Source organism: Typopeltis vanoorti, chromosome 18, assembly GCF_054136105.1.
Source record: "Typopeltis vanoorti isolate ZY-2024b chromosome 18, IOZ_Tvanoo_1.0, whole genome shotgun sequence".
Lineage (NCBI taxonomy): Eukaryota > Metazoa > Arthropoda > Arachnida > Uropygi > Thelyphonidae > Typopeltis > Typopeltis vanoorti.
In genome coordinates this window covers 93,643,774-93,670,159 of record NC_143566.1, presented here as the reverse complement: position 1 = coordinate 93,670,159, position 26,386 = coordinate 93,643,774, and the positions used below count along the sequence as shown (strand labels likewise).

The following is a 26,386-nucleotide window of genomic DNA, read 5'->3' as shown; positions in this document are numbered from 1 at the left end:
CAGTTGTCTCTAATTGCACTATTTGTTGAGAAATATATTATTACACAGACCCCTCATGCCTTATTCACTGGCATAATAAAAGTACTTGTTTTTATTGCCTCTGCAGTGTAGTGTCTATTAGGGAGGGGTGTTGTTTACCACTGCAAGAGAGTTACTATCTCCCCCACATGAACTTGTTTAAGCTTTTTTTCATGTGAGAAGTATATGCGAAACTTTTATTGGTAACAGAAAACTAGCTCGGATGACAGTGATAATATAAAACGAGTTTTGATATGTATATAAAGTCAATATCAACAGTCCCTGATTACGAACGCGTGATGAAAGGGACAGGAAGATTTGGAGCTTCCCTGGAGAGCATTCAAAGTAAATACAATTAACCACTGCTTTGAAATGAAACATATGAATAAGCAATATTTACTAATATTCATTAAGCGCCCAAATACGCAGGAAGCAAAGTTTGTGAACCAACACCAATGCGTGAATTTTTCCATTAAAATATAAAAAATAACAAAAAAGAAATAATAAAAGTTAAATACGTTTCTTTAAAAAAAAATCAACTTAGTCTTAAAACATTTTAAATTTGTTTTCATTATTTCACGGACCCCTCAACAAAACCTACGGCCCCCAAGGGGGGCCGCGGCCCACAGTTTGGGAAGTGCTGGTCTACTCAACTCACCCCCCCCTCTCAAGATTAAATGCTGAGTGCGCCACTGGTGGCCATTAAGCACTTTTTCGGATAACTGACAGAACTGGGAACAAATAACGTAAAGGAATGGACGATGGATCAAATTTGGAAAAGTGGGATTTAATGATTATCACTAACATGTAAACACACACGAAGACGAGACGAAACCGGTCTGAAATCGAGTGATTGTTCTGCATTATGAAGAAGGAACTCAATACAAGAGACCGCTGTCGCATGTTTGTCAACTGAGTGTGTTCTCTCTATTATTTCAGAAAAAAAAAAAAAATCATCTCCGTACGAGATGAACTCACCATCAGGTGAAAGAACTTTATTAAGTTCCTTGTTTACTCTGCACGGGGTTCGAATCCAGATCTTTCCTATAATGACACGATTGTCTGCGCAACAAAAGCGACTAAATCATTCCAGAAGACAAGCCGATCTATGTGAAAGTATTAGAAATGACTTCCATTTCTAACCACCTTGCAGGTGAAAATCAACATCGCTATTCAGTTCCCACACGACCCACAATGAGCTGCCCGCAGCAACAAATTCGCACCTGCGAGATGCCATTTCAAGGCTCGCTTCAACTGAATGCCATAACTGCCGCAAAACACCGGTAAAGTAACCCCTTTCCCTCCTCTCTTTTGTGCCGATGCTCCGACGTAGCGCTCGCAATTGTTCCAAACCAGAAACGGCTCGGAGGCCTCGTGCATTCCCTTTCCGTTCATGCGTCTCAAGGAGCGCTAACCCTTTCCGTAACAGCCGATGCGCAGCCATGCCCCCACCTGTGGGTTCACGAAGAGGAAAGGGTTTCATTGCAAACAAACGCGCGTGAATTGCTTCCCCATCACCGCAAAGCAACACCTGATCCTTGCGCCCCGTGATCCCGAACCCAGGCGAGGTGCAAATGAACTCGTCTTTCTTCCCCCTCCCCCCCATCATAACTAACCCTTTCGCCAGACCATTAGTACTTTAATGCCAAATACTTCCGATAGATGGTGCTAGGCGACAGCTGACGAGTTCCCAACCTCCTGCTGGCCCGAGGCTACAGAGCCGTCAAGTGGAGAGGGTTATTAGAGCGACGCCTGGGCGGGTGAGCCGTGTCATCACCTTCCCCAGGTGTTGCTACACGACAAGGGAGAAAGACCGCCTCTCTCTATTCCTCTTCGGGTGTTACAAGTGTGTGCGTGCGAGTTCTTCCAGCGCCATTACTTCGTCATCCTTTATACCCTGGCTGCGGGCAGTACTGCGTCACCGCCAGTTAATTACATGGGCAGGGAGAAAGTGCGCGCGGGATTATGGGAAGGTTTCACTGCCACCATCAGATCTTATTTCTACTTTTTTCTTGATTTCAGTGAAGACTTTTACGAAAGAAAAGAAAACGCTACTGTTTTTCTATCTCCGAGGGTGTCCAGAAAGCGGATTAAAATGACCCACCAGCGTTAGTATACAAGGTCATCGCGCATACGAAACATCCACACGCTACTGTGTGTGCAGAAACAGTACTAATGTCGTGCACAACATAATATTAAGAGTGCTCCTAACTTGAGTATTTCTCTCTGGCGTTTATTTAATTTGCAGGGAGCTCCAATGGCGCGAGCAGTGGGAGGCCGTACAAAGCACATTTTTTCTGTGATTACAGATTAAGGGCGGCAGTTTTTTTTTTTTTTTTTTAATCTGCCATTTAGTTTTTTCAAGGGCAGATCGACTGTAGGGGAACGTATCGATCTGCTGCACCTTATGACGAGAGATCCCCCAGTGGGGGGAAAGCGCACATGCAGGGGACAGTGGCGAGAACGTAGTATAGCACAAGCAGAATTAGTCTACAACACAATCTCACAAAAAGCGTGCGATGTACGAAGTCCACTTGACGTTCTGATAAATCACATCTGTCAAAGGAATTCCTTGAACATCGCTGATAATGATGGGGTACTCTGACCCTCTCAACTCCGTTCGGTGGAATGCAGATGGAAGCAGAAGCTAACAAGCCTTCGTTGGAATGTACAAAATCCATCTTCATAAGTCGGGTGGCCTATTGATCAAGCCTTGTCTTGCCATTCCATGATCAATTGTCATTGTTCGCTTCAACATGGCGGATGACAAAGCATGCTTCCCGTCAGTTAGTAAGGTGGGGCCAATAAGGGATTTCCGAGGGTGGGAGTGAGCGGGGGGGGGGAGAAATAGCATCCCGTGTAACACATTAGCGTTATGGCGTGTTCTGTCCTAATATTGAGTTGAACACGATTTCTTACTAAAGGAGTCTGTCGAGTTATACGCAGAAGAAATATTGCTCGCAAATAAACAAGAACATCAATTGAAACGGACATGTCACGAGTCTCCTCTTCACCCTAGTGACAGAAACATTTACATGAAGATGCCTTGTAAGAAATGGAAACGATTACAGATGCCGAAGATTAAGTGGCAGTTTCCTAAGCTCGATAAAGAAAAAAAAGTGTATTTTCCGAAGGCGCCACCTTTTTTTTTTTTTTTCAACTTCGGAGCCAAAAAAAAAAAAAAAAACATTTGAAGTATTGGTAATTAATACATATAGAATTCATGTAGAATCCAAGTGAATCAATAGCAAAATAACTCACTCAGTTTTATTGCAGGAGTTTCAAATGAATGCTTGAAAATGTGCTTAGAAAACACGACACGTTCTTTACTTGGGGACTGCTCTGTTTCACTGGTCGAGCCTTGAGATGTTTTGCACTATTCACTTTCACATCAATTTTTTTTTTTTTAAATTTCTGAAAATAAAATTAAAATAAAGTTTTGCTCAACTAAGAAAGCACAAAATCAAACAAAACACAAACTATATCGAGTGCCGACTTCCTTCAAAAAGTCACTTGGCATTACCGAAAGCGGCTAGTAAAGGCGACGATCGTGTTCGCTAGCATTTTGGGAGGATGATAAATTACGTGCACGCGAATTTAATATCCATTCGATAACATTTCATTCTTTTTTGGTAGTATTTCTAATTCCATTCAAAGATGCCTTTTTGAAAGATTCGGAGCCAAGAAAAAAATTAATTTAAAAAAAATAAATTAATAGCCACGTATAAATGTCATGTTCAGTGTTGAATTTATTTGCAACGGTGTCAACTTCCACTGAAATTCACGAAAAGACTTCTCAGTTAGTTGTAGGATTTTTATTTGGAAGCTAATGTTACACCTGGAACTCTTAAAACACAGAAATTATCATTTCATTTGGAATTCGATAAAATGACATTAGTGCACACAAAAGCAGACCCCCCTCCAATAAAAGGGTCTGAAATTTGTCAACAAGTCTCATATTTCTATAAGAGAAGAACGGACTCACTCCCCTACCCACGCAAAACCGAAATCTCCCTTCCACCGTATTTTGTTCCGGTACGGAGTCTTCGTGGCAATCCCGTCGCTGTGCGCGCACAAGTCCTGCGAGACGCAGAAACACTTTTATTTTCTTCAAATATGTAAATCTGCCCGTGCAACGCACGTCTCTCTATCTTCACTTCGGGGACGGAGAAACCCAGAGGGGTGGGGTGGCGAACGCGGTAATTTGGTTTCTGATGCGCCAATTGCCTTCCGCGGCAGGCAGGTGGCGGCACTGTTGTTCAATAATTCACGGCGCGATCGAACCATCTCGTCCCCTGGCTGCCCGAGGATCAGTCATCCATCAAAGCGGTGCCGACGGCACTGATTCCGCCAGCCACGAAAGGGTTAAACGGTTTACTTCCTGCGGAACGACGTCGTCACATTTTCAAGTGGCTGTCGGACGGACTGACTCACTCTAATCAGCCACCTCGCTACCGGGAATAAAGGGGTGACAAACGAGCACGTGCGTGTCGATCTGCAGCAACATTCTGCGGCTTCTATCCACAGGATGCAAAAGAGAAGAAACGAGACCCGAATCTTTTGGCAACGCACCCCCCCCCCCCAGCCCATCTGTGCGCCAACCACCAATACACCCAAAGCCGTGTGTGGAGGACTTAAGCCATCATCTAGTCATATTGCGTTTTAATGATTTTGTAATGCAATCATGAGAGAAAGAAACGCACAAAATTTAAACTAACAATACAAAGAATGCAAATAACTACTTACGGTAATCTCAAGTCTGTTATATTTGGTAAAACATATCCGATATTAGATTGTCACTGATACGATCAAAATGACCGCCAGATCGTAAATATATATATATTTTTTTTTTTTAGGAGCGGTTCTCAAGATGCGTAAGCACCTATTTGTTTTGTGTGTTCGTAAGTTATTCTGCGATTTCATGGATTTTATTCAAATTGGAAAGTGAATTCCTTACAAAATCTTGTCCAATTTTTGTATGAATCGGATGATTTGCGAAGTACGTAAAGAGCCGAAACGTATTTGCAATTATATAATTGCACGAACTCTGTTTTTGGCTTATTTGGAAACTGAGAAATCAGGGTGGTGAAATGGAGACACTACTCAGTAGTAGCCTTTATTGTTAATAATATGTTTTATTCAAAGTGATATTTTCTTAGCTATAACTGCGTTATTTTCGTGACAAAATCAAGTAAAATAAAATCATGTACACTGGTCTTAAGTTCAACAATTGTGACAGTGAACGGTGTCACCATGCAAGAATGCTATATCGAAACGTATTTTTATGTTTATTTTATTTCTTGCATTTTTTTTTTTTTATTTTTGGTCGAGTTCTTCGATTTTTCTTAACATATTTAGAACTCTTTTATCTCCGAAATTTCTGATAGTCCTTTTCGAAAATTTAGTCCAGAGTACATTAATTTTTAAAACAAGTTAAATGAGATTAAGGAGAAGATCTGCAAAATACAATCAGACAAACAAAAGAAAAAAAAAGGGAATGAAGACATTTTAAAAGAATTAAAAATCAAACCAATAGAAGAAAAACTAAACAATTATAAACAAAAATGGATTGAACATGTAAACCGAATGGCCAACACCCGCCATTCTAAACAAATACTAAAATATAAGCCAATCGGAAAGAGAAGGCCCCGTAGACCTTCAAAAAAAAAAAAGGGATATTAGATGGATAATGAGACCGGAACAGATCAATATGGCCTATATCCGTAATCAGCGTTATGATGATGATGACATATCAAACTGTTTCATACGATGCACTTCCAAAATTCATTCAAACCACGTCTGATTATCCGAGTTAAGACTCCACTGCAGCTTAGTTGTGACGACGGCAACAGTTTCCAGTCCCGAAGAGATTCGCGCCCAGACGTTTCGATTGAAACGTCTGGGCTCGAATCTCTTCTAGGAGGAGAAGAACCATAATGAGGACATTGCAACTGAAGGCGAGCCAGTCGATTGTATATGGATTCCCTCTTCTGAAATCTTCTGTTTTTCATTCGTCTTTTGTTTTGTTGTTTGGAAGGAAGGACAGCGTAACTAAGTTCATGTAGTTGGATGTGAGTTCTCCAGCGACCGCCAAAGGAACGAATCGATCAGAGAGCACACGTAATTAACAGACGCAGAACAGTGGCCTCTTAACCTTAGCTGCTTCAGCCGTACTTTTAAACAAACTACATCAACATGCAAGGTAAAATTTTAATTACGATACATTTAAGAGACTCCGTAGCTCAGTCGACATAGATGAAAGCCTTTTGGTAGGAAAGACCTGGGTTCGATTGCCGTCCATGACGTGAGGAACCTTTATCTGGTCTCTTTCGACTAAAGGTGAATTATCCGGTCTCATATGGAGGTGGAGGGTTTTTCGTCCCTCAGAATGCCGGAAAATTTTTGTGCCTTATCCTGTAAAGGATAAGGCACAGGAGGAAGAAGAGTTTTTACGATACATTTAAGACTTAATAGGCTAGTTTGGAATGATACAGGAAAGCTCATTGTGCTAAAAGCTCACAATCGTTCGATGATCTGTAATCTTTTCCCAGATTGCACCGCTCTCTCTCTAATAAAACAGTTTCGTTGATTGCCTAACACGGAATGTAATGACTATTCATATGCTTCCATAGTAACAACCGGTTCTCCTTGCACCCGCCAGTTAGAATATTTAACATATTGGTTACATGTGCTGGCTGGCGGGTATATGCAGAACCCATAAATGATAAATAAATAAATTCCGTATGATGATACAGCGTTCCCCCTTTATACGAGAGTTCACGGTACCATCTAGTCCCCCCCCTCCCCCCAAATTTTATCCGGGTTCCGGAACCGGCATAGGCTGACGAATCGGACCTATGGCTGGGTCAGTATTCCTGACTGTAATTCGTGTGTGTCCTCGGATCGGTTTGCCTGCTTGCGGGATGAAAAACCCCAGATAAACTGGCGGTAAAAAACCTGCTATCCACGCCCAAGACCGGCTAACTTGGCTGACGAAGATCCTTGAGCTCCTCACGTCGTTGACGGGAATCGAACCTAGGATACTCCTTCCCCAAAGCGCAGAGCCACTAGGCTAACCGCGCGGACCCATAAATGATGCCATGCCGTCAAGAATGGGATAGGTAAGATATGAATCGCGCTTTTAACTGCATACGCAATAAATAAAAACGAGACCAGACCGTGTTTTTTTTTTTTAATTATTATTATTGTTTGCAAGCTGCGTGAACTCGTAATGGATGAAAAAAACAAACAAAAAAAACTAGATGGCCTTTCCATTTAGTTTTTTTTTTTTTTTTTTTGTCGATATTGTACTTGATTTTCGTTTGTCAGGTAAATAGAGTTTCTTCTGAATGAAATGTCGATTTGATTTCGTTAATCAACACACACACACAAATAAATACCAGTTAGAGTTAGGAACATCGTCTGCTTACCGATTTCCAAACAATGGTTCTCAGAGGGTTCCGCGCACTTCCTTTGAATTAGAAGCTTCCCAGTTAAGCGTCAGGCAGTATCACACAGAGATAGCAGGGTTTTTCTCCCTGGAAACTACGTTGTTTTTATCCGCCAAAACATGAATTAAATATAGAATTTTTTAAAAAATGAGTCGGTGCTTATTCCGAAATTTAGTTTTATTTTTTATTTCATTATTTTTTTTTAATATCAGTCCCACACACGAGAGGCGCAAGGCCTGTAGCAAATCAATGCCGTGTGTGGGCAAACGTTGGATTTCCCACAAATCTGGAACCCTTACAAGTTTTGCAGAGCGTCCAATTTTCGTTTCGATCGGATTATTTGCAGGGACACAAACGTATCGAGATTGCAATAACTCCGCTATGGCAGGATCAAATGTAATAAAATTTGGGACTTAGGATGGCCAAGTAATGTATAGCATAATATATTTTTACTTGCAGAACGACTTCGAATTGGTAAGAATAATTCGCACCGGCCGGATAACATTGGATATTTGTCTACGGTACCTAAGCGACAAATGGGTCAAAGTGTAATAAAACGTGTTATAAGTTTTGAAACGTTCGTCCGATTTTGACCAAACCACCCCCACTCGCAAGAGTCCTTCGAATCTCATACATCAACGACAAAAAACAAGAGATATATCAAGAACCAAAAATTCAACTCGGATCCGTCGAATACAGTATTGTATAACATGTCTTAAAATATTTGTCAGTAGTCAAATGGGTACGCTGTTGATTTAGTTTCGTAGAACTAGTTGTTGGTTCATCACTGGCTGAGAAAAGATTTTTTTTTATTAATTAGAATTTCGTATTTGATTGTCGAAATGATCTAAAATGTCAATTTTTAATTCATACATTTTTTGATCATCTACGATCTTTTCCATACCTATCAATTAGTGTTTTCATCTGTGGTGCATCGCGTGCGCAATGTTTGTGTTTGTCTAGTTGGCACAAATACCACCCGACGACGAAAATATTTCCAGATATACTTAGGGACAAGTCATTCTTCTTCAGTCGTATTTTATTTTTGTTGACGTATGAAATGGAATCCGTTACTTGTTAGGGGAAGTTAACAGTAGGAAGCTTAACGGCAAATAAGCTGCGGTTTTAGAAACTAATGGAATAATTTCAGGGATATTCCGCAGTAAGCTTACATGCATCCGTTGGCTTTTAATATCATTTATCTAAACTTCAAGGGTGTTTATCCTCCTCTACAATGTTCTTAATCATTTTATGCTCGCCGCAAATGATAAAAGCAACTGTATTAATTGCGATGCACGTGTTGCACTAAAAAATACATAAAGTAAACAACAGACTTTCAAGGAATTAACTGGTGATTAAACTGAAGAGATGCAAGTTGTAGTTTGTAATTCTTAGTAATTCAATTAGCTGTGCCGTATCAAAGCTAAAATTACTGAATTTTATCCTCAGATATAATTTGTCCGTCGAGCCCCATCCTCTGCTATAAATAGATGATGAAAATGTTATCATAATTTTGCTTTTTTCCTAATTGCATTTATCCTGTGAGATGATTCTCGTTTTAAGTTTCCAAAAAATCCACTGCTGTACCAAAGCTGATCCCACACGTGCGACTTTAGCCGTATGATTTGGAATGATTGCACAGTCGACAACAGAAAAATCCTCTCGTCCTTCACTTGAATAGGCTGGTAGACTAACGACTACGCAGGCTTGGCATAGTAAATTACCACTTGTATTTGGAAGTGTCCGGCTAGCAGAACGGGCATCCTATTCGCTCTCCAACCAACGCTAGAGATTCGAACTCCACTGTGGACATGGAAGTTTTGTGACTTTTTTTTGGGGGGGGGGGGAGGGGGAAGGTACACCTTCGTCAACTAACGAAATATCGACTCTGCTTACTGGGAGCCTGAAGCGGATTGAAAAGTTCTAAGTTTGGTCTCTACAGCGAAATTTTCGGTTATCTAACCGCTCAGCCCACCTACTGTAAGAATATTAATGTATTATAAGTTTATGACATTTTATGGGATGCAAATTCACAGAAAAAAGGGTTTGTATTAGACAAACATATGGATCGGAATATTTCAATGAATCCATTAATAAAGAAAAAAAGAATTGCTTATGTTGCTATATGTAGTCTCGGTGGAGACTGCATACAACGACATTTCTGGTAAAGTGGGTGTTTCTTTCAGCTAGGCATTTATTTTCTTTCCATTTGCTAATTTTTAGTTTACCAATGGAAAACAAATGGACTAAAACAGGTCGTAGTATGGACAGTGCATGAGAGGGAAAGAGCTAATCAATACGTGCTTGGACAACCAAAGATTTCTGCCCATGTTTTAACATTCTTTGATATTAAAGGACACCACACTGAAATAATTACTTGTGCAATATTATGAAAAAATAATTCGCCCGCTTGGTTTATTTTCACAAATGCCATAAAGTGTCCTCTTGCTATCTTCGGTTCAATATTTTCTAAGATTTATATTTCACATAAGGTACCTGAGCCACCTTATTTAAAATTTGAATACGGTAGACAATTGTTTAGATTAATTGAAACAACAGTGTTCATATTAAAGTTTGTATTATCACTAATTAAAAAAAAAAACCACACAAATAAGAACAATTCTTGCAGTAATTTATATTTTAACCAAGTCTTTAAAAAAACACCTCGTGTGGGCCTTATTAAACCATAGCAGTTTAATAAAGCCCTTGAACAAAATTAAATATTTAAAAAAGAATATAACAATTATTTTTAATTATTATTAATTTTAATCATGATTATTAGCTAAAGAACACTCATAAGGGCATACAAATATGTCACACTCTTCTTTGGTGAGACCAACACACTCTTCATGGTAATATTTAAGACACTGTGTACATTGCCTCATATCAGCAACCTTTTCTTTTCTGCATCCATGGCAATACCACCCCTCTTTTGACACTCTGTTTGTTCCTTTATTTTTGGTTCTTCCTGTTTTTTAGTGGCAGCCTTCTCTTTCTTACTATCCTTTTCTTTGAAAAGATCTTTGGTCACTCTCTGGCCCTTATAATTTAACGCTTTTCTTCGTGGTGTTGTTGCCTTTACAACTGCATAATTTGGCATTGGCATTAACTCCTGAAACGATGACATCAACGAGTTCTTTGTTTTTAGATTTGCCAATGGAATCTCATTATCGGAGTTATCTGAATCACAAGATGGAGGATTAGGACATGTTCTTACAGCTCAAGCAGGATTCAAAAATTGAGCTTTACGTTTAGAAATTGTTGGGTTTCTCTTTAAAAATAACTTCAACCAATCTTTTCCTGCGAGGCCACTTTCTTTACTGAAGTTATTCCTAATTTCATTTTGTTCGCAAAATATAAAAGTTTGTCTGCGTATAGCTTTTGGAGTTAAAAGGACGCCAAATGAAGCAAATTTATTATTCTTTCTACCAAGTTCTTCTCTTGTTAGCACAGAATTTCTTCCTAATCTTTTCGTCGTCTTCTGTCTTTAAATGGTTCCTCAATGTTCTTCTAGGTACTCCATAGAGTTCTGATGCTGCACGTTGTGATAGTTGTCCTCTTTGCACAGTTTTCTTAGCTGCTTCTAGTCTTTCATCAGTCCAGAGACCCGTTTCTTCTTAACTTCTGACATTTTCAGAGGCCTTTAGCAATAAAATAAGTAACTATTATGAGCAATCACCAAAAAATAAAATCATAAATTATAGCAGTTTAATAAGGCCCATCAACAAATTTACTGGGCCTTATTCACCGCCGCGAACTAGATTAGATCACATCTATTTTCACGTAAAATATGAATTAAAATATTTTTTATCATAAAATTGAATTGAAAGAACAATTTAAATATAAAAACAATGCGAAAAGAACAATATTTTTAATTGAAACTTACGATTTATTGCGGCGTAATATTAAACGGGAAGACACAACCACCTCCCGCAAAGGTCTAGGTCAAGCTGACACAATACAGTCGCTAGACAATATGGCGCCACTGATTTGCCATTGCTTATTGCGTCCTCTGTGTGTGTGTGTGTGTAAGAAACCAAACCGGCGCAACTTACCGTAAATGTGATTTTTTTTTTTTTTTTAAACGGGCTTTATTAGATACTGGGCCTTATTTTCCTCAGGTACCTTATACATAGTGGGTTAACAGGATATCTCTGTTTCATATTCTGCTGTTCAAACATGTTCGAATCATCGTTTCCATTGCACGAACAAAGATCGAGAGGCAACAAAAGAGAGAAATACTTAAGGAGCAAGGCTGGAGGGTGTGGGACCTCATGCCGAAATCACCCCGTAAGATTTTCGTCTCGCCTAATAATAACTTTTCACTTCTCTCGGACAACGACTTCTGCAAAGCATTTTCGGGGCCTCCCCCATGCCAGTGGATCCGAATTTCGTATCAAGACAAAGTAAATTTACCGAAGTTTATCGGACACGTACAAGACGTCCCCTATGCTCGAATGTAGCCCCGCCTGCCGGCTACTGATACGGTTAAAGAGATAGGGCTAGTTTGGACCATTACGTGTGCATCATATAGATGGCCGGTTTAAAGGATCCTCGCAGGGCTCACTCATCACGGGAGCCCCTGCACAAACGCCTACGTGGGATGACGTAGCCAGTCGCTGGTGACCAATGCGTCCTTAGAGGAGCAGACAGGAGAACGAGGCTATTATTGAGGTGCGTGAGGTATTCTTCCCTAGTGGTTTCGATTTTACTTCACAAAGGGATTCTTGCATGTAAGAATGGGCATTAGTTGGGATAGTTTAGAGGAGGAGGGATCAGCAAGCAACCATGCTCGTATCCCTCGCATGAGTGCGTGAGGAAGAAAGATACACGTGTTTTCATAAGCACACAAATCCAAAGAGAGAACTCAGTTGTAACGGATCGTTTCGGCATCCATTTGCAACATTATTACTAAACTTTAGTTAACACAAATTGTTTTGCATGAGCCTTCATTTTAACGCTTTTGTAGCCACTTCACAGTCAGTGGAAGCCGTTCATTCCGCATAGGGAAAGTTATGAGAAGCATTTCGATGTCCTCAAATTGCTTAGTTTCAATGAAAATCGCGGCTTGAACGTGGGTAAAAAACTGAGATATAAAAGCAGGGATCAATCTAGTAGATGCAACACACAACCTAACAGAGAAAAACAGAAAATCGTACATGCAGTCACAGGTGTGTTTGTGTGTGTCGGGGGGGGGGGGGGAGTGATTGCTGGAGAAGCGAACGAAGCTGATGGCAGTTAATTGTGTTAACCACCAAGCGACCGCTGGGGAGTCATCGGAGCACCTTAATCACCCTTTTAGGTGGAATGCCTGGGCAACCGCCGATGGTCAGTGGATCAATTGAACGAAGCGAAGTAGCCCCTACCGTCGGACAACGCTTAACGTTTAATTACAACTCGCGTTTCGTTATCGCTAGACCTGTGTCAGAGGGCAAATACGGACACAATCCAAGAAATGCAGCACAATCTAGAAACGAAATTTAAAACGTTCATGGGAGATGCATTAGTATTAACCAAACGTGATGCTTACATTCCCAGAACTTACCGAGCATTTGAGCCATGTGATCAATACGAGTTACAGCTGTTGCCACCTGGTGGCCATCTTCCACCAGCAACTCGATTTCTCCAACGCTGAATCCAAAATCGGTGACGTCCAAGACTACGGTGACATCGGCAATCTTGTATGACTTCCGAACGGTAACCATCGACGAAATCAAGTGACATTTCAAGTTTACCAGGTCACTGAGGTTGGAGAAAGCTTCGTCACTGTGGAGGCCGACATCCAGTAATCTCTGTAAAATTTCGTTTTCAACTTCCGTCTCGCAGTACTGCGAAGTGGACGGATCCCGTTGCCTGTCTTTTGGAGGGTACTTTAGCTGCCACACACCATTCCGTTGTCGTAGCCAGTGATCCTTGGCCGTGAGCAAATAGTCCTCGGTGTCGAAGTACGTGTCTTGAAAAGTCTGTTCGTTGATCTTTACACCGTCCAGTTCAACGAGTTTCGCTTCACAGCCGTCACGAACAACAAATTTTCTTTCTACTTCGATTAAAGTTTTCGGAGTCGAGACGTTTGATTTGACGACTGTGTTGCCAGAACTCTTTGATTCGCAGTCAGTGGCCATAATTATCCTAATGTCGGGATGGAGGTGATGTTTACTAGTCCTCTGGGTTGACAACACCATCCCAAAGACGGGCTGTCCGGCGAATGAAACTTGAATCCTACCTGTAAAGAGTGGCAGAAGGTTTCGTTAAATACCGTAGAATACAAATAAAGGCGTAAAGATCAACATAAACAGACAAACAGGATTCAGTTAAAAATATCAGTTTTGGAAATACACAGCAATGGTATCATATCAAGAAGGTTTTCTAATTGATTTTTCTCACACAGACAATTATTTGTCTACGAATACCATTAGGTAATCGTAGACAAATCCTGAAAGGCTGTTGGTATTTTACAAACAAGTAAAATTAAACTAACGTTCCCACGAGCCACCCACACACAAGAACCTCATCGTACATATTTCGATTTATAATCTACCAATATTACGATTGGTACATTATAAATCGATTAAGATTAAGATTATAGATTAAGCGCTTCATACGTGAATCCTACATACGAAAGGTATTTGTAAGCGTACGGTTTAGTACCGTGGGGGAGTGGGTTAATAATCCAGTTCCCCTTTACTTTTTTTTTTTTTTTACACAACAGCTTCAACAGGTAAGTGAACGAAGTTGCAGAAATATTAAGTTGAAGGATGCGAAACAAATACTGATGATCGCTGTACGAGTTATTTGAATGCTCTTGTCAACAACCGATGCTAATATGAGTTTATTAAATCTGTAATCGTAAACAGATGATTACTTTCGTCCTTCGCTTCTCTGTGTGTGCGCGCGCGCACGTACGTTATTTCTCACTGGCAACCTGGCTAGCGAAATGCGAGTTCTCCAACCAGTTACTGTAAGTTTGAACCCACAAACCACTGATGATTGCGAAGTCATTGCGTGGATAAGAAAAGTATTTCACTACCCTATGTGAGACACCTCCATCCGCTTACTGGAGGCCCGATGTGGCTTGAAGAAGTTTGATATTTTTGGTCTCTGGAGCACGACTCCTAAATCCCTTACCGCACCCACGGTATTAATCGCAATGTGACTTACAATTCATCGTGAGGGGAATTCACATAAAAAGAAGGAAGGAGAAAATCAGATGTAATACTACCGTATTTCGATGATGATATTCATCTTCATTGGGCGAATATTCAACGATTGTAGAGAAGTGAAAAGAAGGGAATCTGACTGGTGTGTTATCCTAGGTAATGCAGTCGATGTGAAGTTATCATGAACGAAATAAATAATAAAAAAAAGCTTTTTTTTTATTATTATTTTGAAACAAACACCGAAGCTATGCAGTTAAAACTAAGCCTATCAGTACTGCAATTAGTAATGGGAATAAACGGGGGCCAGCTAATGGGAGCAAAATAAGGTGGCCGTGGGTTTGATGCCACCGAGGAATCGAAGTAGAATAACACAGTGGTAATGTCGCTTTCCCGCTAGTCAAGTCGCTGTGCGGAGGAACAGCCTTCTAAAAACGGACGAGGTGCATTTTGTCGAGGGAACATCGAAACACTCCAGCAGTGACGGATGACATCCGTAATGTTGACATGTCACTCGCAACAGGATTTCACCTGTTGCTTGCTTACGTTGCCGAGGTCTCTTCCATCTCCGTTGTCGGCAGACGCCTCCAGCGTTGTTGCATATTAATGACGTTGTCGGCGTAGGTCTTTAACCCTTTGGCGGCAGTCAATAGCAGGCTCAATGGGGGAAGCTAATGGCCGTCTTATCAGGGCCGTCAATGGAAACGGAGCTCTAATCTTTCCGCCCTTCACTCTCCCGGTGGCGGCAATTAAGTCCGACGAACCCTTTGAGCCCAGTTCCATTCACGGCTCGATTGTCAGCTGAAAACAGCAGTTGTTCCGCAGTCACGCGAGCTACTCCGTTTCGCGATCGATGTCACGCTTTTTCCGACGTTTGTTTTGGTTTCCGCGGTTGGTTTGCCGTTTGTCTCAGTTCGTGTGGGAGACAGCGCCGCGTTGGACTTAAAGGATTACCGACGGAGCTCAGAGACAGATAAAGAGAGAATCCGATTCCTCAAATACTCCACCTATCATCTATCTACCTACCTGCTCGCGATTTACTCTGTCTGTCTGTCTCTCTCTCCAGTTTATCGCTTTACCTTTAAACACAATTCTCGCCTTTATTCTTTTAAAATATCTCTTATTTCTGTGCAGTTGTCAATTAATCCTTTATATGTTTATTTGTTTTTGTATCTTGGAATATTTCGCTGTACTCATCATAGTCTGACTCTCATTATTTATATGCACATAAACTCATTTTCATTCCTATCTATTTTATGTACACGATCTTTATGGATCTGCGTCAGCATCCAAAATGGCGCCTGTTTTCCCTCTCTCTTGCATGTCACCTTTTATTTTTTTTAATCTTTTTTTCCCCCTCTTTTGTCACAGGCCAATAAATAAGGACTTGCGCAGCAGCTCGTGATAAGCCAGCGTTCTTCAGTCACTCCAATCGATTAGCGTTGCTTGCTAAAGGTCGAATTTCCCTGAGTTGGTAATTACCGCAAACAACGTTAGCTAGTAGCAAAATGCGCTCTCCGATGGTCGACAGTAGCGGCAATTGCGAAATGTGGAGGATTCGACACAATTCTAAAAGTGGGCCATCGAGGGGATGTTTTAGCAATGTTATATTAACGAAGTACACTCGGAAGGAAGGTTGGTATTATTGTTTTGGAAAAGGCTCGCCCAATCGTAGTGCTTTCTACCAAAATCCTGCTCGGCTGCAACTGCTGACAAACAGCTCTCTATGGGAGAGCGAATTATTATTATTATTATTATTTTTTTTGCATGCTGTTGGTTCGCATTTAAACCCAACTTAAATATACAAAAAAACATCAATCAGATGAACAGCTCTTTCTCCATTTCGTGTAATATATTTAGCAATCAAAATGCACTTTTTTTTTTTTTTGTTCTTAATTTTACGACCGACTCACGCATTATAAACATACACACGGAAGCACAGAGGTGCTTACAGGCAAACGTACGGCTGACGTCATGGATGTCACATTTATGTATTATGTATCTAAACTGCTTGACGAGAAACAGAAAATAATGTACCCCTCCATCAAAGGGACGGGGGGGGGGGATGTTTCGAGCAAGGATTGACTTTTTTTTTTTTTTTTTTAATCCTGTTATCCTTGTTCGGATGCAAGCACATGCTGCACGCGATATTGGAATATTGGCTCATATTGGCACCGTAAGAGGCAGCGGGTCGGGGTCGTTATCTTCTTGTCTCAGACGTAAAAGCGGGGAGTCAGGGAACTAGAACGTGACGCCACTAAATTTTAATGTCTCTGTTATCTGAAAGGACAGTAAAACGAAGAAGGGGGTTGCTTATGTGTACTTCGTTAATCCTCCGGGAACGATAATGGGAGGCTGGAAGTGTAGTAGAAATAAGCGCTCGTTTTACATGGGCTTGTTTGTAATATTAACCCTGCAGCATGGCACAGATAACGGCCTCACGAAGGTCATAGAGAGGGATGCATGCCATCCTATGTGACCCTTTCCGCATCGTTTTTTGTCTGACTCGGAGATTTCTGATGCTATTAATGCAAAGGTAGACAGAAATAAGAGGCAGTAACGAAGCATCTTAATGAAAATAAGACTTGCTTCACGTATTCCAAGTAAATTGGGTTTTTTTTTAGGTCGTGACATCGAGGTAATAAATTTTTGGACCTCTTGGCGGGGAGCGGGCGGGAATTCTTTCTGGCTGGTATACGGATAAGCATCCCGTTTCCCCAAAGCAGTCAGTACCTTGTAACTACACCAGAGATATCCGGAGATCTTCCAATTTTTTTTTCTTAGCAGATTTCCATATAGTTCTTTATGACGTAGCAACATAATCCTCCTTTCTCAAATGTTCACCCTTTAAAAAAAAAAAAAACCTAATTTCGGAACAGTCTAGTGTGAATACAAAACAAAATACAGATTTCACTAACCATTGGTGAAAAACCGTCGTGTGTAAAAACACAAACCAGCACTTTCTGTGCATGCGGTGTCGAACATGGAGATATCTACAGCTATCTGCATACAGAGCTATATCTGCATAAGTGAGAAAGCATATATGCAAACATAAAATTCGACTAGTACATAAGCGTAACGGGGAAGAACATAAAAGTTTCAATTTCGCAATAAAAGGAGGATAATAAACTTCTTTTACCAATTAGGCAATCGCTGTTTGCCTCTGAGAACTATAAAAGTTATGAAAGTGATCGCAATCTTATAAAAATACAAACTTTTCGTATGAGCAACCTTGGTATTGTAGTACATAAAAGACACGAACTCCATGCAAGAGCTTGTATACCTTTTATTAGGGCTACCGATTGAAGATTTTGCCAATTTTTTCCCTCTATTCCATTAATTACGCCTGCAACAGAGTTAACTTACGAAAACAATGTCCATGCACGAGCGTATGGAGGCGTCCTGCCCGATCTCCCACCAAAATCAAGTTAGAAACAGCTGCCAGACTAAGTAACATTTTTAATAAAAATATTAGCAAGTATCAACAAGAGTGCGAATATATGAGCTAATCGTATATATGAATGTATCAAACCTTTCCGAAATACTCGTTATCACCTATTTCAAAGAGGAAAAATATCTTACCTGAACCATATATGCAAGTATTAGTTTGTGTGTGTGTGTGTGTGTCTAGGGTTTGTTTGGTATGGAAAGAGTCTAAGGATGATTACTGCACCCGCTTTTTAACGATTTTTAAGTAAGTATCTCGTCTACAAGTGGAAGTTGCACTATAATGTCTATCATCTGCATGTGGGAAATTGCAAGCTCTCTCCGATGTTGAATTCCTCAATCATTAGGACAATTGTAACATTGCTTGGGTGATGTAAGAGAAAAGAATGTATTGGCCACATACGACAGACAGGAACGGTGAAATTTGTTTAGTCTAGTTTAGCCATAGTAATGCACAGCCCGTTTCGCGAATGCTAGCAAAATGGTGTCCATTTCCTCCTCGCTTCTTTTACTTACTGTTTATCTATTTCTAAAACATTATCCAAATATCCTGACAGTTTTCTCCTACTCGTTAGCTATAGTAGTATACAGTGTCGCCACCTAACGAGCATTTTAACAGAATGGCGTGTGGTGATGAGCATAAAGAGCCGATTTGACACCTACTGTGTTCCCTAGCGGTCATATATAGCGCAAGGTTCAACACAAAAGGTTGCAGAAGCGGATATTCTACGCACGTTCCGTTTCCATGACAGCCACTAGCTGCCTCTTCTCCAACCAACCGCAATACGGCTCAATCTGGAGTTTGTGAAAGGTTACCGAGAACACGAATTCCACTGCGAACTTGCCGAATTTCCACTGAGCGATGCACACACAGTGGCGAATAAAACGCATGTGATGAAACCGTTATTAGAGGGAAAGCATTTGACAGTTCCCTCCCGTCAACAACCCTTTCTCCCTCTTCTGTGTTCAGTAACGCCTCTCAGGTGGCAACGTCACTCCCAACTACGGATGTACCGATTTGTGACAGACGACTCGGTGCCCCGTATTGTCCTAATTACACACGAGCATCGTTCACCCCTTTGACGCGGTGACTTCCGGACACAAGGATAATATTAAACATCATCCGACTGTCGGGAAGTAGCGGGTGTCAAAGTGCGTCTTCGAGCAGGGACGGCGGTGGCCCGGAGGAGTGAGTATAGAGATGTTATCGTGCCGGTGTCGCCATCCATCATCGTTGTTCACAGCCTGTCACCAGCCAGAACACTTTAAAACTGCCTCCCATCACTTCTAGCAGGCATTCCCACCACGGGAGGGACGACGGTGAAGCGAAAGATGCTCTTGACAGATGAATTACGAGATTCCACACACACACACTAAAAAAAAAAAAAAAAGTGGGGCGGGACAATTCTTCGGGGATAAGGACTGTACCGATATGTAAACTACTCCATCCTCTTCTGGTCCAGATACCGACTGATAGATTGCTTCTCCCCACGGCAAAGACAACGTGAGAACGCAGTTAGGTTTCAATGTGTTCGCAACAATCCCGCCGACGAAAAACGAAGGAAACGTCCGTCATTCTCTTTCGTTTTCCACTAACTGCCATTCAAGAGTTTGCAACTCAGGAAATTGGGAGCTAATTTTGGGCGAGTCAAGAATGGGGAGGCGATTTCACACGATTATTCACTAGAGGTCGCTGCCATGTAATGCAATGATCATAGAAACGGGAAACTGTTTATCTCTATGAGAAACTGTAACTGAGACATGAGGAAAAAAACTGAAACATGTCGGTGAGATAAAGAACGCCTCCGATAGAACAGATTCGCTGTTCTAGACGTCAAGAACTGCTGACTCATAACCGACTGCGAGTTCAAGTTCTATATCGGAACTTCAAGACTGGCATCGCTATCACTCCAGACCTCATTACGCATGAAAATACCGAATATTTCAAGAAGAGTTGCTGCATCTGCTGATGAGGTGGATTGTGGACTGAAGTCGATAACTTACTAATTCAATAATTACTCGCAAATAATGAAACCCACTTCCAGACGCACTCTAAGGAGCACAGCGCTCCGAGTTCGCTAACAAGATCTACAAAGAACACTAAGATTAAACCTAATCATCTCCCCTTCGCAGTTCCGGCATTTTGGCAAAGAGGAGTCCTAATGGACAAGAGACCTTCTTCGACATAGAGGCCGTTTAAGTCCTCCCTGTAGTGTCGTTCCCGATTCTGTAGAGCCACCCTCTATCCATCCATTGCTGCCAGTGCTACGGGTAATCGTTCGCAGATGTTCGCCTAACGTGGCCTCTTTTTTTTTTTTTTTCTTTTTCCCCCTCCCGGATTCTGTGTCGTTTTTAAAAGGCATTAAAAACGGGCCACCGCAGCATCGGAGCAGCGTGAGCTAAGCGGCCGAATCTAGCCCTGGCTCGTGCATTAATAATCAATCTCTCAGAGCAGCAGCAGCAGCTCTTTCTTTCTCTCTCTCTATCTTTTTTTTTTTTTTTTTTTTTTTTGTCTCCAGGGTCGGGCCAACAGCGGCAGCTTGCTATAGAGGAAGGTGGACCCGACCTCATGCCACTCAGCCTCTGTCAACCGATACTTTTTAATTAGTTCTCGCTCCCCACGTCTACCTTGAGCTTTGATTCAGCGTTCGGTCCGCGACCACTACCGAACCAGGGGAGGATGCGTCAGCTGCTACAGTGGGAGCTCATTTTTTATGAACGTATGTGGGCACAGTTTTTTCCCCTGTTCATTTTTTTTTTTTTTTGGTAGCGAATGAATAAAAACAGAATGACACATCCGTAAACATGCACGTTTACAGACCACATTCACGCAAAGATCAACAGAAACAACCGAAAGTGGGTTAAGAGTTTGCTAATCGCAACACAGATCGTCTTTGTCACAGACGTCACCGCCTCATTGATGACGGTGAATGTTAATAAGAGGTAATATCGAGCCAACACCAACGATGCTGATGTTGGCCTAAAATGAAGGTCATCTCAAAGAACATTTTGTGATTGCAAATTCAAACGATCCACTTATTTTTTCAAACCACGGAAATAAATATATCAGATTGATTAAACAACAAAAGCCAAGATTAACCAGTATGTTTATAACAATATTAATGGATTAATATACTACGAGTAGTATAATTAATCCATTTCACTTAAAATATGAAGTGGTAGAGTTTTCCTCTCGCAAAACAGGCAAATCGGCCAGAAGAACACACGCAATTAACTGATAACAATACTGGCTTTATACAGCTTTGGTTTCTTGCTATAATCCAAAACAACTCAGCTTACAAATAAAAAAATAACTCGTTTCAAGGTCTTAAATTTTCATTCTGAAATGGGAATAGAAAAACAGAACTCATTATGGTTATGGTCAATCGATTTGCAAAGATCGGTTTATCAATCGATTACCATTCGTGCTTATTAGTCGTTGCTTGTTTAATTGCAACTAGATCTCGGAGACTAGGAAATATTAAACTGCTAGTGCTGTAATATTTCTCCACGTGCAACACCCACTCGTTTTCTGTACACTTCCAACGGTTTCGGAAAGCATTAACGGTAATGGGATATGATTCGATGCTTTTGACTTCCGGTAACAGAATCCTTTTGTGTGCCTCCCAGCAGATAAATTAACAAACTAAGATGAATGACCCCGATTTTGCCATAATCTGGATGAAAATCCGAAAAGTATCTAATGAATGAGTGGTCATTTTTGCCGTGAGGACAAAAATGACCCCCCAGTCATTTGATCGGGGAACAGCGCTTGAGAATTATAATAAACATTTTACTGTTTTCTTAATTCGAGATATAATAAGGCAGGCTAATTTCAAAAATGACATGCACAAGATAAATTTCTTCTCAATCGTTATAAATGCATTATTTGCAGTATTCTCTTAAAAATCATAAATCCATGGTAAGTGAATCCAGTTTTGTTTCATTTTCGGAAGAGGAAGGGGTTATTAAACTGCATGTGTCCTCAAATTAATCCCTTTATCTAAAGGCATAAAAATTTCTCGACATCATATCGTATTAGTGTATTACAATGTTTATAATGCTTATAAAGCTTTATATTAAATGCAAGTTTTTTCCCTATGTGTGTGGAACAACTATTTCCGAGGTGGAACAACAAGTGTTTCACCTCGGAAATCTAAACTTAGCTATGGCCTGATACTGACTGTATTACAGCGTCTTGTGTGCAGCCCAGTTATTTATTTTCGTAATTCTGTGCATTACAAGACTCATACAGAGAAACTATTTCACACAGAGAAACTCGATCAATGATTAATAGCAATTTGTGTAGCACTAACGTAATCACCTTACTGGCTGTAAGCTTTGAATTAGCGCAGTATGACTTTTGCTGTCCTTGTGCCAATAAACCCCAAATCAACCAACCACCTTCTACAAATCATTTAACGTCACTGATGTGCTCTTGAGATCTTTCGAGTGTGGGAAACCCCATCCTCTGGTGTGTGTGTGTGTGTAACAGACATTTTCAAAAAGGCCACAATGATATAGTTTAATGCATTATATCCAACTTTGCACTCACGTTCGCAAATACTATGCTTCTAATGTGTGATGGGTGGGAATGTCAAAAATGAGCCAATGGAAAAAATCTCGCAAATAATAACCAAGTTATACACTGCTCTAGGTGATTTTTGTAATAATAATAATAATAATGCAGATAAAAATCACCAACACTGCAAATATTTGAACCTGCTGTCTATGTACAACCTGATTCCAGCAGGGAAGAAATAGTTGGAAATAGTATCACAGCATCCTGTAGAGACCATGTAAACATAGGGGAACCACCAAATAGCTGCATAACATAACAGCAAATATAAAATGCGAAGTTGCAGATCATTATTTTAGGGCCCTAAAACTGCATAGTAGAAAACAATCCACGCAGTATTCTAAACCTGAAAAGAAGAACAAAAAAAAAATAACAAACCAGGAAGTGATTAACTAAGAAATAAGAATAAATGACTGGAAACAGATGGGATTAACGGTATTATGTGTAGATACGTTATACTCAAACATTCAAGTCACACTAGAGAAACTATATAAGAAAACTAGAAAGAAAATCAAAATATGTACATAAACAAGCCAAAAATCTTTGATAACACAAAATATAATTTTAGATGTAAAAAGGAAGGATGCTTTGTGGAAATAACTAAAGCGATATCCAAGTAATTTAGCTTAAGAAGCAGAAAAGAATAAGAAATAACCTTACAACAGATAAAAAACGTCAAAAAGAAATTACTACAGAGACAAATTAGCCTCTGCACAAAACGATAAATCTGTTTGATTAACGAGATGCTGGATTGTACTCCTAAAGGAACCATAAAAAACAGCTTCATGAACGAGGGTAAACCTTTTCGGCAAAAAACTCACTCAATACTTTGTAGGCTCTATCCTAAACTGTAGAAAAAGATCATTCCTTCAAAAAATGTGACCCTCCAGTAGGATCACAAGCAAATAAGACACTGCTGTGTCCAACCATAAGAGAAGCAGAACTGCTCACTGCAATCAAACAAATCAATCCAAACAAAGGGCCTGGAATCGATGGTGTAAAGTCCCAAAATATTAAGCAACACGCCGTTAGTTTAGCTCCAATCGTACTAAAATTAATAAATTTTAGTATATGAAATTTTTGAAAGTAGCATATACAAACAAGAGAAAAGAAATTCAATCAACAATTACAGACCCAGTACCTGTTATCAACCACATTATGGAGAGGATCGTTCTTAACAAACTTGCTACATATGCTTACTGATAACATTTCTAAAACCCAGTATGGTTTCCAGAAGAGTAAAGGAATGACAATTCTCTTGGAGGATTTCGCAGATCAAATCAAACACTGCCTTTAGATAAAAGCAAAATTTTTATGGTAGTCTTTATTGCCCCGTTTATTGCATTTGATATACACTATAACATGAAACACTTCTACCAAAGCTAAGACATTCGAATAGGTGGGTCTCTGTACACGTGATTTAAAAATTATCCCTAAAAGAGGAAACAAATAACACTCACCGGGTCATCCCGCAGTACAGAGTTACCAATAACTTGCGGAGGTCCACAGGAAGCGATTCCTTCTCCTTTCGTCTTCAATATTTATACGCACGATATCAATCAGCTACTTCTCAAAGGCAAGATCTTCCAGTACGCAGATGACACAGCAATGGTGTCCATCCATACTGACATAAGTCCTGCACATGCAAACATGCAATACATCGGTCACCAGATGGCTCACTACGAACGCCATTCGCTCTGACAAGAGAAAATTTATGATTTTCAGAAACTCAATGAGCCAGCCAGTTAACAATAAGTACACAGCAATTCGACATCCGCCCTCCTACATACAAGGCATATACGTAAATAAAACAGCCACCATTACGTAAACACGCTGAAACAACTCGATACCTTGGAATTTACCTTGATGCAGAGTTGAACTGGAATAGTCACATAAAACATCTACAAATCTGTAGATAGACTGAAAGATTTAGCTATTAACTACACAAAAGCACTTATAGGAGACTCCATAGCTCACGAAGCCCTTTGGTTGGAAAGACCTGGGTTCGATTCCCTTCAGTGACGTGAGGTAGAGTTTTTTTTTTTTTCACCCGGAAACTCTGGTTTTTCATCCCCCAGAACAGGCAAACCGACCCCCTTGAACATACATGGTTTACAGTCATGAATACGTCCCAGCCATATGCCGAGCTCAGATAAAATTGGGGGGTTGGGGAAAGCAATAGTGAACTACACTGTAAAAATCTCACCTACGATCTGAAACGATTAAAAGGAAAAAAACCAGTAAAGCACTTAAATACGAGGCGGGGGATATTCAAACTGCGGTAAATAACAAGACCAAAGAAACTGGGGGGAATATACGAAACCAAATTAATGAAAGTTTATTTTTCAAAGTTATATATATATAATGGAACAAATAATTTGGGAAGAAATATTAATAAAGGAAATTATAGGTGAAACTGGACCGAGAAAGACATTGAAAAGTATGAAATCCACTAATTGACAGCCAAAACTACTAAAACATGAAGGAAAGTTACTATGATTAGGCAAATCTTTTTAATAAAATTGTACAAGAATGCATTTCCAGAAAAGTATCACAAAACATATACATTTAAAAAAAAAAAAAGGCGATAAACTAGAAAACTTTAGAGGAATTCATGCTCCACACAGATTTGAAATTATTAACTAGAATATGTGGACAACAAACATCGTCGGATGAACAAGATTTAAATAATGGATAATCAAGAAAGGACGAAATATTTTCATTAAATCAGCTGATACAAGAAGTAAATTGACTACAAGCAAATAATATATTTATTTTATTGACTCAAAAAGCTTTCGATAATGTCCAAATAAACGACCTTCTAAATGTACATCAATAATACAGTAGCAGAGGAAATAATTAAACGTATTGAGGAAATATATGAGAATAATGCTGTTTAATAAAAACTAGAGGAAATGACAGAGAACGACTTACTCTTTCACATCATTATGGGTTGCGTACATAATAACAAACGTCAATAAGAGAATAAGGAATTAGAGTGGATATAAGAAAATATAAGGATAATATGCACTGCAAATGATGCAGGGCTATTAGTACAAGATGAAGATGATTTACAGACCATTATATACATTTATTAGAAGCAGTAAGGCACTTCCACGCCAGAAGCAAAATATGTGATAGCTTCTCTTCTGTTTATGACGTTGTAGCTACTGTAGTTGGATTAGGAATGTCTATTTTTTTTTCTTTCGATTCGAGCGGGACACAAAGCTTACACGTCATCCAGTGGACAGTAGTAGTTCCACAGTAAGTGACGCTCCTCTCGGTCACACGAGCCCAGTACACGCACACGTATTTTGAAATGGTGGTAATTAGAGATGAATGTGAAGAAGCAACTGAATTCCTGCCGAAGATAGAAATTCATACCCCACCCCTTTGATCTTCCCCACCCCCTCTTATAATCCGTATCTGCAGCCTCTGACTATTTGACCTTTTAAAGGGTGCACTCCAAGATTTTTATAGGATCGGCATACAGCGCCTTACTCAACAATGGTAAAGTGTGCACACAGAAAATGATGAAGACGTTAAATAAATTTTAGGGGAAAAAAAAATCATCGTATCGTAAAACATCATCATCAGTGAAAGTGAAGAACAACCATAAGGAATCTGAACAATAAAACAAGTAGGAGCATGCGCCAAGAATGTTTTACCATACATTCCTTACGGCTGTTCTTCACTCTCACTGATGATGATGTCTTACGATACGTAAGACGATATAT

General features: G+C 40.1%; 1 protein-coding gene across 5 annotated transcripts in view; it reads right to left on the bottom strand.

Moving 5' to 3' along the window:
• LOC150096940 (thiamine-triphosphatase-like) overlaps nt 1-26,386 on the bottom strand; it is a 188,605-nt gene that overhangs the window by 2,195 nt on the left and 160,024 nt on the right. For all 5 annotated transcript variants that reach the window (XM_090408584.1, XM_090408586.1, XM_090408585.1 and 2 more), the window contains one exon: nt 13,015-13,692. In XM_090408584.1, the coding sequence (XP_090264710.1) occupies nt 13,015-13,692 (678 nt within the window). The remainder of the gene's footprint in view (nt 1-13,014; nt 13,693-26,386) is intronic.